General features: G+C 29.9%; 1 protein-coding gene across 5 annotated transcripts in view; it reads right to left on the bottom strand.

Annotated features, from left to right (window-relative positions):
- The window catches only part of LOC118064050 (rap guanine nucleotide exchange factor 6-like), an 82,768-nt gene that overhangs the window by 49,206 nt on the left and 20,496 nt on the right, over positions 1–13,066 (bottom strand). For 4 of the 5 annotated variants that reach the window (XM_035078403.1, XM_035078409.1, XM_035078405.1 and 1 more), the window contains exons 3-4: positions 11,343–11,470; positions 10,368–10,451 (exon numbers count right to left, since the gene is read on the bottom strand). In XM_035078403.1, the coding sequence (XP_034934294.1) occupies positions 10,368–10,451; positions 11,343–11,470 (212 nt within the window). Of the gene's footprint in view, positions 1–7,049; positions 7,869–10,367; positions 10,452–11,342; positions 11,471–13,066 lie in introns of those variants that run through there. The other variant, XM_035078410.1, reaches the window with a different exon arrangement.

Below are 13,066 nucleotides of genomic sequence, written 5' to 3'. Positions count from 1 at the left end.
AGCTCATAAAATATTTCCGTGAAAATATTCATCTTCATTACTATGTATTATTTTTTTTTAATATTATAAGTACGCTTCGACCTTTCTTTGCACAACAATAGGTTGATGCTTCAGGCAGTGAAGCGTAAGAATGAAATCCAAAACTGTCAAGTATCACCTGCAGTGATAAAGCTTCAGAAATCTAGTGCATAAAAACCTGGATTATTTTCACGAGCTCAAAAGAACATTTCGCGCACTATTGAACCATCTCAAGGAGCAACTAAGCGTGTACTCATTATTATGCACCCTATAGGGATGAAATGTACCAAGTAGGTATCGATATGAACCTCATTATCAACATCTAGTGTATATAATAATAACCACGCTGGCACTCTGTGTAGTAAGTTTCCCGTTACCAGTTGCTCTCTCCCTCTATTTCAATTCTTCAATTCACCTGTTCTCTAATGCATTGTCTCCCTCTCTCTTGTTCAATTTTCAATGTTACGTCTAACGTATCACTATGCTCTCATATAAAGCTCTATATTACTCATGCTATTATGTTGCATGGATTTTCAACTCGATTCCCATCCAAATTATTTTTCTCCCTCATCGTGTATATAATCAGCGAACGACTAGATTATCAGGCTTTCATATTCCCCCTTGCTGTTCATTACAAGTTTTATGAACAAAACATATTAATAATCACTTGTGTTTTCATCAAGATTTCCTTTTTTTTTTCTATCATTAATTAATATGTTATTTTAAAGTAAACTTATATGTTAATCGTTAGTAAATAGTGTCATATTACGTTTATGAATATTCATAGAAAAGAAATTATTTTAAACGAGCAAACTTAGCATAAATTTCAAGATCTTTTAATTAAGACTGAAAAGGTATCCAGAAAACATTTTTAATCATTAAAATTTAATTCCTTATATAAAAACCGTTGATATAATTAAATTACAACTTTCTTAAAGCACTTAAGTAGCTGTTGAATTGATAAAAACAAATAATTATAATGATGAATGAATTATTTTTTAATCGAGCATTATTAAATCCTTTCTCAAGTATATGAAATATTTGCAAAAATTTAATAAATTGTTCATTCAACTGTTCGATTATCTAATTGAATATTCTTCCCTATCTTGAAAGCAAAAAATGAAAGATTTCTCTAGGGTCCTCGAAGCCTCAATTCTGTGATAAATACATTATAGAGAGAAAGATTCAATCTACTCTCTATTCAAATCCCTTGATTTTACTAATGGTATTTATTCATCCGAAAATCAGTCCTCAAACGTTGAATTTACTCGGCCATTCTCATTCTCACGTACAAAGAATAAACGTGAGAGTGGCTTGCTTGACACGCAAGCCACGCGCGATAGAGGCAATATAAGAGAAGAGAAAGGAAGAGGTAAAAGTATGGTTACATATATTGTTATAAGCCTCATCGTGTCTTCAAGATTGAGGACAGTATCATAGCATCACGCATGACTTATTATTATTTGAGATACTCCAAGGGTCAACATCAAGGGTCAATGGGTCAGTGTATAATTTCTGCCTTAAACTCACTTGAATCTAATGTTCATCATCGATCAGAGATGTTTGTAAGATAAAAAATGCAACAAAGAATATAAGAAAGACTCAATGGTAATAATTGTTCTTCATTTAGATAATCATTTATTATCTAGAAATTATGGATAAAGGTGACGGAATATATCTTCTACTAATATTTCGTTTTATCGCTGCTCTATTTACTAGCAACCTATCGATTATTCTAATCCTTTTGCGCTCGATCGCGCGTAGAACTGTGCATCGTTGCACTTTTGCTTTATGTGACGTCACATATAGTAAGGTAAAGAAGGTTTTCATTATATTATTCTATTAAAGAGAACGTGAATCGGAGTTACGGAGAGAAAAATACGCAATCGGTTACGACTTGGCTTTAATGCTCATAAATGTTAGATAAAAAATTTAATTGTAAAAAAATTTTACGAGCAATCTGTTTTATTCCATTATAAACTTCTACAATTTTTCCTTCGAATTTTATTAGAATCTGTGACACATCAGCTTTAATTGATAAATAAATAAGTATTATATGGAGGGGAGATAATTTTTATAAATCAATGGTAATTTTATTAATTGAATTAAATTAATAATTAAATGATTGTTGGTTTTTTCTTACAATAAAGTTTCGTAGGTTATCAGCTTATTTGACGAACGAGTTTATTCAATTATATTATTAGATAACATGATTATTTTTATTAATTTATGATGAAAAAAATAATTTATTATAAAGTTTTTTATTATGTTGAGAATAATTTTTAAAAATTTCTTTACACAATAGAAAAATAATTTTTTTATTATAAAAAAAATTAAGTTGATTATATCGTGATGACATTAGCGAAACAATTTATCAAATGATAGATAATTAAAGATTCTTGATGACATGAGAAAAATTGAAATTCACCTTCAAACAAGTTTATAAATGTTTTCTACACTTCACTACATCGCGTGTCACTTGTTGACCATGGTAATAATTCCATTCACTTTCAACGAGTTGTAAAATACTTTGGATATAAATTGAAATCTAGGATTTTCGCATACGCTATAACGACTGCTAGAATATTAGAAAAGTTTCTTTTCTCAGCGGACATAAAAAGTTCATAGCACTTGCACGTGGAGCAAATTGCGTTTGAAACTTTGAATGAGCCTAAACTTTTCAGTTGAGTTGACTGTATGTTCGTAGAGGAAGCTGCATCATAAGAAGGAAACTAAGATGTAGAAGTAGAAGGAGGAATAAAGTAGAAGAGTAGAAAGAAAGGAATTACAATAGGACGAATATAATACAGTTGTGTTCTCGCCTAACTTGACTATTTGATCGATTGTTTCAGTCTTGGGATGAGTGTCGACAGAAACTTTTGTAACTTTATTTCAAAGTACTTCATTGTTTCATTTGTGGAAGTGAAATGAGATGAAATTAATTAATTTATTTCCTTAGAGTAAGAAAACTGAGGAGAATAAATTATAAATGTCATTAATAAATAATGAATCTGTATGTGTTAGGTAAAGAAATGGAAAACGCACTTGATAATTAGCCTCAGTTGATTTAATTATAGAAAAATTCAAGGACTTCTGTATTTACTTTTAAGAGTATATCAATGCCATGTAATATGGGTTAGTTGGTATTATTTCCTTTTGGCACAAAATTTTCCTGCAATGCAGTTTTGCAAGAATGAATTATACAGATAAGTTGCATTTTTCTCTGCAAATGTATGTCTTTTGTCTACTATCCAATCGATAAAAAAATATTATAAAAAATGTAGAGAGAATAATGTGAAACCTTGAAGTTTACTTATGTATTGAGATAAAAAAATTTTTTTCGATAAAATTGAAAAAAATATTCGAACATGAAATTACTTTTGTGTTGGCAAATTACAAAATATAAAAATTGCAAAACTATTGTTAATACTCTTAAACCGTTGTTTCATTACAAGTCATTAAAGTAATTTTGTTTAAAAAAAATGGCTACATTAATATTATTCTATAAATATAAAATAGATGTTAGTTAAAAGAAAAAAGTTTGTCAAATAAAAATAGAATCATTAATAAAAAGTGAATTCAGTTAAATTTTCATACGATTTAAATCCATATCTTTTTAAAACCTCAAAAAAAATCTTTGAAGAATAATTTATGACCGACCGAAAAAAAAACTTCATTGAAAATTTTAATGAAGGAAATTTATAGTCAATTTAATGAAGTCTTCAACAGCATTTGTTTTCTTTTTTTCCAAGTTGTTTTCAACACCAAATCATTCAAATTTTCTTTACATCATTTTTACGATAACTAAAGCATGGCATGGAATAATTTTTTTTTTTTATTTATGATAATAATAAATGTATGAGCATTGAAATAACTATTTAGTTATTACTAATCACGTCTTACAAAGTATTTCATGAGAAAAGAAAACGACAAGTTCATTTATAATGTGAAAGCGTTAACTTCTTTTGGATATTGTCCGATTCCAGGAAAGCAAAAGAAGCGAGAGTTTATCAACTTGAGATTTTCTAAAAGTGTGAAAATAAGTAACAAATACCTCAACACTTTAACTGTTAAAGGTAAATCTATATATTCTTTTGCCACGTGACAGCGAAGAGAAAGCCTTGAGAGTGTGAGAGTTTATGTACTTAGTCGATTAACTTGCGAATAAATTAATTTAATATAGAATCAACATAATAATTATTATTCAATTCACATAATAAAATCATTCATTCACAGTATGGAAAAAAGTAGAAACATTGAAAATCGATTAAATAACCAATTTTACATGAAAATATTTATAATCAGTTCATAAAATAAAGCGATAAAAATTTTTTTAATTAAAAAAAATATTAATAACTGTCCAATAATTTCTTTTACAGTTTAATAAAAGCAATAAAGTGGAATAAATTATTACTTAAAATGTGCTAAAGATCTAATTATATTTTTTTTATAAAAAAATTAAATTGCCGTTTCCGTTAAAGTAAGTAAATAAAATAAAGATACTTAATAATTAAACTACAAATAAAATTGAACTAACTGTATTAAATGTGGCCTAAATAATGATGACATTTCTACGGTCTGATGATACAAAACCAATTAATAGATGTAGAAAATAGCACGACAGTTATCGTATAAACGTGATTATAACTTGAAATGGTTGAGTTTTGGATGAATAATTCATGAATATTGTAGGCGAAAAATTTTACTGGAGGATCTAGTTTGTAATTAGTGTATTAGAACGCAAAATATATATTATTATAGAGTACAAACTCAAGACACCCTTGAAGTGCACATCACACAACGTGGGCGCATATAATCATACAGGCCAACAGATAGCCGGCAGTTTGTGACGACAACCGAAAGGAAAAAATTAATAGAATATCTATTTATCGAGACGAAACTTCATACATTAATCACCGTCTGAACTGAACGAGAGCTTGAATTTATATTTATAGTCTTGGCGCCAACCTGACAAATTGGTTCCACTTTGAAATTATCTCTAGCACTTATTTGCATTCAGATAAATATATCCTTGAACCTTGATATTTTTTACAGCAGGTTGAGAGTTCCAATTAATTTAAAAGGATAAGACGAGTTGCATTAATCATAAAAGAAAGATGAATTTGAAAAGTAAAAAATTTGTTAAGTGAAACCATTATTTTCATTTACATTTCTTTTACTTTTCTAGAAATAATCTTATTCTATTCAATTTAAATATGAATAAAGTTTTAAAATAAAAATAATAATAATGTTTTAAAAATTAATGCTGTTGCCAAAAAATAATAGTATTTAAATTTTATACTCAAATAAATAATTATAATTTATTCGATGCCCTAATAATCACAATTCGACTTTTAAATTAATATTTTACACTAAATTAATTGTTTTAAAAAGTTAAAAATGTCATTCGAAAAACAATGAATTTTATATTCAACCATCTTTAAAATAATTAAATAATTGTAATCTGAGATTTCTAGAAGTCACTGAATTAATTATTCTATTTTCTCTCCAAATACGTTTTAAATAAAAAAAAAGAAAATTAGAATAATTATTCTCATTCTGATTAAATTCTTTCATACACACACTGTTCTATGTAAGTCTCGCACACTTGTCGGTATAATTGGTGAACTACACTACGTTCTACGATAATACGGCTTTGGTTATAACTCCATGAATCGGAAATCAATAATCTTTGCTTTGGTCCCTTTGTACCATACGGCTTCTTTTAAACAAAAAAAAAAATTCAAAAAAAAAATTCTTTAAATATGCAGAAAAAAATCATTAGTCTGATCAGACTCGACTGCAATGATAGAAAAATAATTTATCGATCGTAAAAAAAAATTTCCGAATAAAAAAAAATAAATAAACGTCAATGTAATGCTTAGAATGGAAGTTTGCAATATATGTTTAGCAAACATTCTCAACTGTTTATGTACTGACGAAGCTAAATTGCCCGTCAAAACAGTTACGATAAACTACGTTAACATTTTTCAAACATTGTATCCGAACGAACCTGATGCATAAACTTTATATATTCAAAACTCAATAGGCAAACAGGTAGTTCAATTACGTGGTTTTTAATTTCACTGTAGGTACTTTTAGTTCGAAATAATAATAATAATGAGCACAACATGAATTCTTCAGTCGTGTTTTACATCAACACCGCAAGAATTTCATTACTGGGTCGTGGTGAGATTAATTTAAAAAAGAAAAAAACGTCGATCGCAGACTGGTTGGCTTATTATCTTTGAAATAATAGGAAAACCGGTAAGACTTGGTTATTTGCAGGATTTTAAATTGTTAACATAAAAGTAATGGAAACCGGGATCTAATCTTTCATCTTCTTTATATATATCTGCGTGACTTTTATGAATTTACAATAATTATTTATTTAATGTTATGCTTGCGTGATTTTAGTAAATTATTTCGCGGAATTCAGCATCACTTGATCAACCGAACTTACATGCGATACATAAATATTAAGTTAAAACTATTGAAGCGTGTTAATAACATAGACGTGCGTATATATTTACGTCATATGCTTACGTGAATTCTGTTATACGGTTTATAATTAATATTATTAAAATGCACATAACAGGAAAAACGCTGGAGAATTTATTCACATTGTAAGACAAAAATTGAATGAAAAAACAGCACTTAGAAGACAGAATACTTAATAATAAATCATTGTTGGAATTAAATCAGATAATGATTCTATCAATAGTCACAACAGTCATGAACAAAAGCTAACAATGGTATTGTTTAAATATCTACTGATATTCTGAAATCTTTCTAATTATCAAAGTATTGTGTTATTTATACAAAATGTTAGCTCTTGCAGTGATTATTTTTACTCGTGAAATTTCCAAGATATTTTATGATAAAGCCATGGGATCGATTTTTTCAAAAGTTCAAGTATAAATTTTAAAAATAAAATTTCACTTAATCGGAGAGCGATGTGGTTAAGTTAAAAATACAAAGTTGGAAAAAAAAATGAAAGAAAAAAGGTATGAAATAATAAAAAAGCTCACCGGTCATCCTGAGTGACAGTAATGTCAGGCGGGGGTGGAAGAGGCGGGGCGCCGTCGGTCGCATCCAGTTTGATGGTTTTTTCCACCCTCTTTTTACTGTCCTCAATGTCCGATCTCGATCGCAATTTGATAAAAATACACACTCACACTTTACTTCACAATCAATTCACTGGTCAAACATTTTAAAAACTCTTTCAATTGTCACTATTCACGGTATCGTATATGACGATATGTGTTATGAATTCAATATAAAAAACCGATCGACCGATTTCAACTTCTGTTCAAGTTGTTGTGAATCAACTTTATAAAGTATAACAAAAATTCTTCAAAACACACACACACACTTTTTTCAATAAAATAAAAATGATTTAGCAAGTTTTTAATTGGAATATTAGAAATCGATGATTGAAATCGATTTAAGAATTAAATATAGAAGTTGATCAGCACAATTCTTGGTGAAAGCGAGCGGTTAAAGAGAACGTAAGACTCGTGGAGCGAGACTAGGGTGTCTCTGATAATCGCGTGTACCTGCAGAACGTGCAAGAGAGTATAAGAGAGCGTTTGAAGTGGCTTGAACAGTTCAGAGAGTTGATGACGATGTCCCTTCTCTTCTCCCACTGATTGCCACCACGATGCGCGTACGAACTCAACAAGCTCGTGCAGGAGCAGCCGCGGAATGCAGCGGCGATCCTTCGGAGCGTTTGCTGGGCGTCGCTCCCTTGCCTCTATCTTTCTTGTACTTATGTATTCTCTTTATCGTTCAGCGCATTTTATTCACGGGTCACTGGTCGCAATCTTTCGGTATGCACACTCGCAACTCAACCAACTTAGCCAGAACGAGTTCCAGAGAGGGTCTTCTTCGCGAAAAGTATGAGGACACGGATGAGAGTATAGAGAGTAAGAGAGAGGACAGAGTCAACCGGCAGTCTTTTGATGTTCTGTTGATTCGTTACGACTCACAGGACACGAAATTGACTGATCAAGTCATGCAAGATTGCATTTTATGCTTTATTCGTATTGTGTAAGGTGCCAGAAAGTCTCTGTTATCAATACTGTCTCAGTCATGAACTATAGCTCATCCTTCCAACGAGAAAAATCTTTTTACTTTCGATTTTTTCTTTAATCCTCTAATAGACACATTGGATATTTATTTAAATATTCTAGCGAGTTTCTTTTTGATAATTATGCATGAAAAAAATTTTCATTACTTGCCAAATTAATTTAAAAATTATATAAAAATTTTTTTGTACTTGTTTGGAGCAAGTTTTTCATTTTAATGGTCTAAATAGTGGTCCACTGGATACACTAGTTGAAGAGAAGATACTTAATTTTTGATAAGCGGAAAAAAAATATTCTTTATGACAAACTTTATCTCATAAATTAGCGATGTATTTTATTTATTCATTTCCTACATATTTAATCTTTTTTACATCAAAACAGTACTCTACTGTTCTAATATAACTGATGCCTGAATCGACTTTAATATTAAATACTTGATAATAATAAAATAGTGATATTTTAGACTCAAGCATTGATTTTGCTAGAAATTTTATAATTCAAATATAAGATAATATTAACTGAATATCAATAAAAAGTTATCTTTAAAAAAGTCAATGAAGAAAATAGAATTGATGCAATTTAATTCTGAGAAAACTTCCACTCCAACTTGACATTATAAAAATGTTTAAATTAAAAACACGTCCGAACAATTTGAATACATCAATAAATTAAGACTTTTAAATTAAGGATATTTGAGGTGTACACTGAGGATATCAATAATCGGGCCCTTCACCTTATGACGTGTGTGTGGAACACCCGGACGTATTTTTTCTTCTTTTTCCTTCCTATTCTTCTTCTTCTCTCGAATCTTTTTAATACTCTCCCCCTCTTTTCTCTTTGACTTCCTCTTTCTCACGCTCAATTCCACGACACGCTTCGACTCACCGTGTGAAATGCGTCGGCGTTTTACTCCCGACGAATGAGCGCGCGATATATTAAATGCAACGTTTCGTAAAGTAGACAATTGTTTCAAAGTTTTTCGTGCAAAAGAGAAAGACTTACGTCTCATAAACCGGCTCATGTACTACTGATGTTGTGGTTGACAAACAAACGTGGCGGCGCCGCTGTCTTCTCTCTCATTCCGCTCGCGATACTTCCACTCCTATCCTGTTTAACTTGAAAAGAATTCGAGAAACTCCATCTCTCCATCTATCTCACTCATACTTGAGAGAATTCTATCCCACTTATGTGCCTATATTTCTCTCTACTATGCTCACCATCCCATTTTCATTCTCCATCTGGACCTATTACTCCTTACTTCATATATAAAGTTACCTTTCGCCACATTGCCTCTAGCATACAAAACGACGCCCCCTACTGCCATCAACCAAGCTCAATATCATAGATTTTCTCATAGAACTCACAGGTAGTCAACTCACTTGTCACCACATTGACAGCCACAACATACAATTTTCATGACAAAAATCTGATGACATTCATACCTTTCGTGCTTTTGATAAATATTTTGAAAGATCCAAGTCATGTGTCGATCAAGACAACATTAGGTTTATAACCTCAGGTTTGATTTGATGAAAGGTCAGGAATTTTATCAAATTTCCATCCAGCTTTTTTAAATACCAACTTAATCAATTTTTAAAAATGATAAATGTCTTCTCTTATTCAACAAAACAAATGAAAGAAAGTAAATTATTGTTTACATTAAATAAATCAACTAAATGATGATGATTAATACATCAATAATGACTGGTTGATAAAATTGTTAATCATAAGAATAAGCAATTCCAACTATTGGCTTACTAAGTTGGACTTTAGTCCTTTATTAAAAGTCATTTCCTGTAAATTAACCACTAGAAGCTGATGTATAATCATATTTGTTAGAATTGATATGTAGCACAAATATTTCTTGTGACATAGAAGTATCAAGTGATGTTATTTTTATCCTAATATCTATAAATTTAAAGCATGTCACGTATGCTATCTCGAGGTTATAGAATTAATAAGGATTTCCGTAGTACTAGGGGAATGGAAATGACATAAATGTAACAGAGTTTCCAATTGCTACCCTTTTCTGAACTCTGATGCAGCTTTGGAGCACAATATGTTTCATGTGTAACAATTGAAACCTCTATAATTCTCATACATAACTGATCATTTCATAATCCTCCAATTAGTTATTTCCAACATAAACGAAATATAATTAACGTAGTTTATTTCTTACGTTATTATAAATATCCATGACTATGTATATTTAGTGAACATAAATTTTCATGGGAAAGAAAAATAACTAACAGAACTCACCTTGAACGAGGCAGAAACATCGATCCATCGATGAATACCGAGCCAGATAACAGGATATACCAACAGGTTGCCAATTCTCCAGTACTGCAAGTCACATAATAATTAGTAAACACAAACACACATGACATATAAAATTACTAAGAAATTTTATGTCTTTAACGGATAACTGAACACTATTTACGCAGTAAATAAAACTCACAAGACGCGGTAAAATTTGGCGATGACGCAAATCAACTGCGCCGTCTACCGGATTTTTCATGAACTCATCAAACAGTTAATGAAGATCATATGCAAATCTGCTTTACCGACAATAGACAATCGACATTGTAGTTAACTTTAGTTGGTAATATAGATGAATATGTCTGTTATCCACCAGATGGCGATAACTGTCTTAATTTAAAAATTTACTTTAAAACAAGATGCAATAAAAATTACAAATAATTATATCTCCAAGATAATTCAGTATGAATCAATCAGTATGATGTAATTAAATTTGCATTTTTTCTTTAATTATGACTAAAATAATTGAAATAATAAACTAATTATTGAGTAATATAAAATACAATCAGTGTAAGCAACTTATTGTTCTCAATAATATTGTTAATGATTATTAATGATGAATAATATTTAATTATCATTCTATTTTGTTGACAAATGATTATGATCAAAACAAAGCAATTTTTCTTTTTGTCTAATCACTTTATAATATATAATTCAATAAATATCAATGCATAATAAATACTAGTTCAAAGGAATTCAATACAACATATTGATGTCTAATAATATCTATTACAAATTCAATTTATGTATCAGCAAGCGTGATTCATGGGTGGTAGATTAATTAATTATATATGACAAACACCATACTTAGTATTTGCACTGACAAAAGATACGAGCGAACAGAGTAGATTCAAATTGGACATTTAACTCATAATAATAATAACTTCTGATAACAGTTATGTTTACTATACTCACTAGTAGAGAACATGATTAGCGTAATGTCGTTCATATCTCACAACTTTACAGAGTCCACGTAGAATCGAATCTCTGCATGGTCTTAACGCTTCAAGTCCCAGCAAACCGTAATAAATTATTTGAAGATCCTGAAAGAAAAGTATGACTTATAAATATTAAATACATAAAATAGTTCAATATATCTTAGTTTGTTACATGCAAGCGTCATGAAACATGCGACCTCGCGTGGCATTCGGTACCGATCGAAAGGCTCAAGACTTGTTCGTTGAACTATACACAGTTACCCTCATAGAACACTTTGCATATTTTGTCGCGACTGGATAAATCAAGCGGATCGAATACTTTAAAGGCGCTTGTAAAGATTAATTTCACCTTAAAAGAGTATGAAAGACTTGAAATGATTTTTAATGACAATATTGATACCTTGTTTTTGATGTCTTATTGATATTATCATATCTAACTTATTTAAAAATGTTCGATTCATAAGTTCTAATCAAATATCTATAATTTAATTATGACAAGTTAATTTAAACATGAGTGTCGTTGTTTTCTTAGATTATTAGTTATATTCATTAACGATTAAAATTCCAGTAATTAATAATTATGATTAAGCATGATTGGTTATCTATCAATACAGGTAACTTGTGATGCTACAGTTTTCTTACATTTTTTCCATTTGGCTTAGTATTCCAGACGTTTTATCACCAATATTAATCGAAAATCACCATATTTATATTCATGGTCTACTACCAGACTCATCCTTTTTATCATTTATTATTAAAACAAATTGATCCAACTACTAAGAACATAAGTGATTTAGATTTTATCCCAGGCTTATCAAAATTTGCCACATTTGCATACTCATGTGATATTTACTATCTGGGATCTAATACATTAATTAAAATATATGTAGTTCATTTAAAAAAATTGATTATTTATCAACAACTCGATTTTTTATCTTAATTGAAGAACTTCTTGAATCACTTATTGAGTTGGATTTCATTGAAAATAACAACAAGCCTTATCAAGTAGTTGAATTTGTTAGCAAGTACTCCAACTCTATAGATATTTTTTATCAGATTCATGGAAAACTTAAATTTTCTACTGCAATTGAATAAAACAAGTAAACTGAACATAACATTTTATAGTAGGATGTAAAGATAAATTTGAAACTTGGGAGGAAATGGAATACTAGAAATGACCGTATCAATTTTATCATACATATAATTCCTCACGATTTAACATCTTCTGATCGTTGTTAATGGAATACAATATTATCTTCATGTTTATGCATTATCTCACAGTATAATTTTATGATAGTATATAATTACATTCTCTAATCATGTTTCACTTTTTATTAAAAGCACTAAAAAAAATCAACAGCATCTGTAGTTACATTTTTTTTTATTTCCTTGTGATTGCAACCAACAACTTGCATATCAAGAGCCACCGGTATTCTCTTATCAGGTAATAAAAGTCACTCTACTTTAATGCACTGGTGGAAGAAACAAGTCAATACCCTGAGGTATATTCAATCGTCTTGCGTACAAACCATCGTAATATAAAAATGTCAAAGAGTATACTTAGAAAATAAGTCAGAAAAAGTGGCGCCAAACAGTCTACCTTGTTTTTATACCTTTTGACTCTCCCATAACTTACGTGGCGTCAGAGTGTCCATACTCTTTCGAGTTTGTTCGAATTTTATTTTGTTATTTCAATTTATT

The sequence above is a fragment of the Chelonus insularis genome, unplaced genomic scaffold (assembly GCF_013357705.1).
Source record: "Chelonus insularis isolate UGA/USDA-ARS -01 unplaced genomic scaffold, ASM1335770v1 contig_159_pilon, whole genome shotgun sequence".
Taxonomy (NCBI): Eukaryota; Metazoa; Arthropoda; class Insecta; order Hymenoptera; family Braconidae; genus Chelonus; species Chelonus insularis.
Note: the sequence above shows the minus strand (reverse complement) of the source record. Positions and strands in the feature narration are given on the sequence as shown.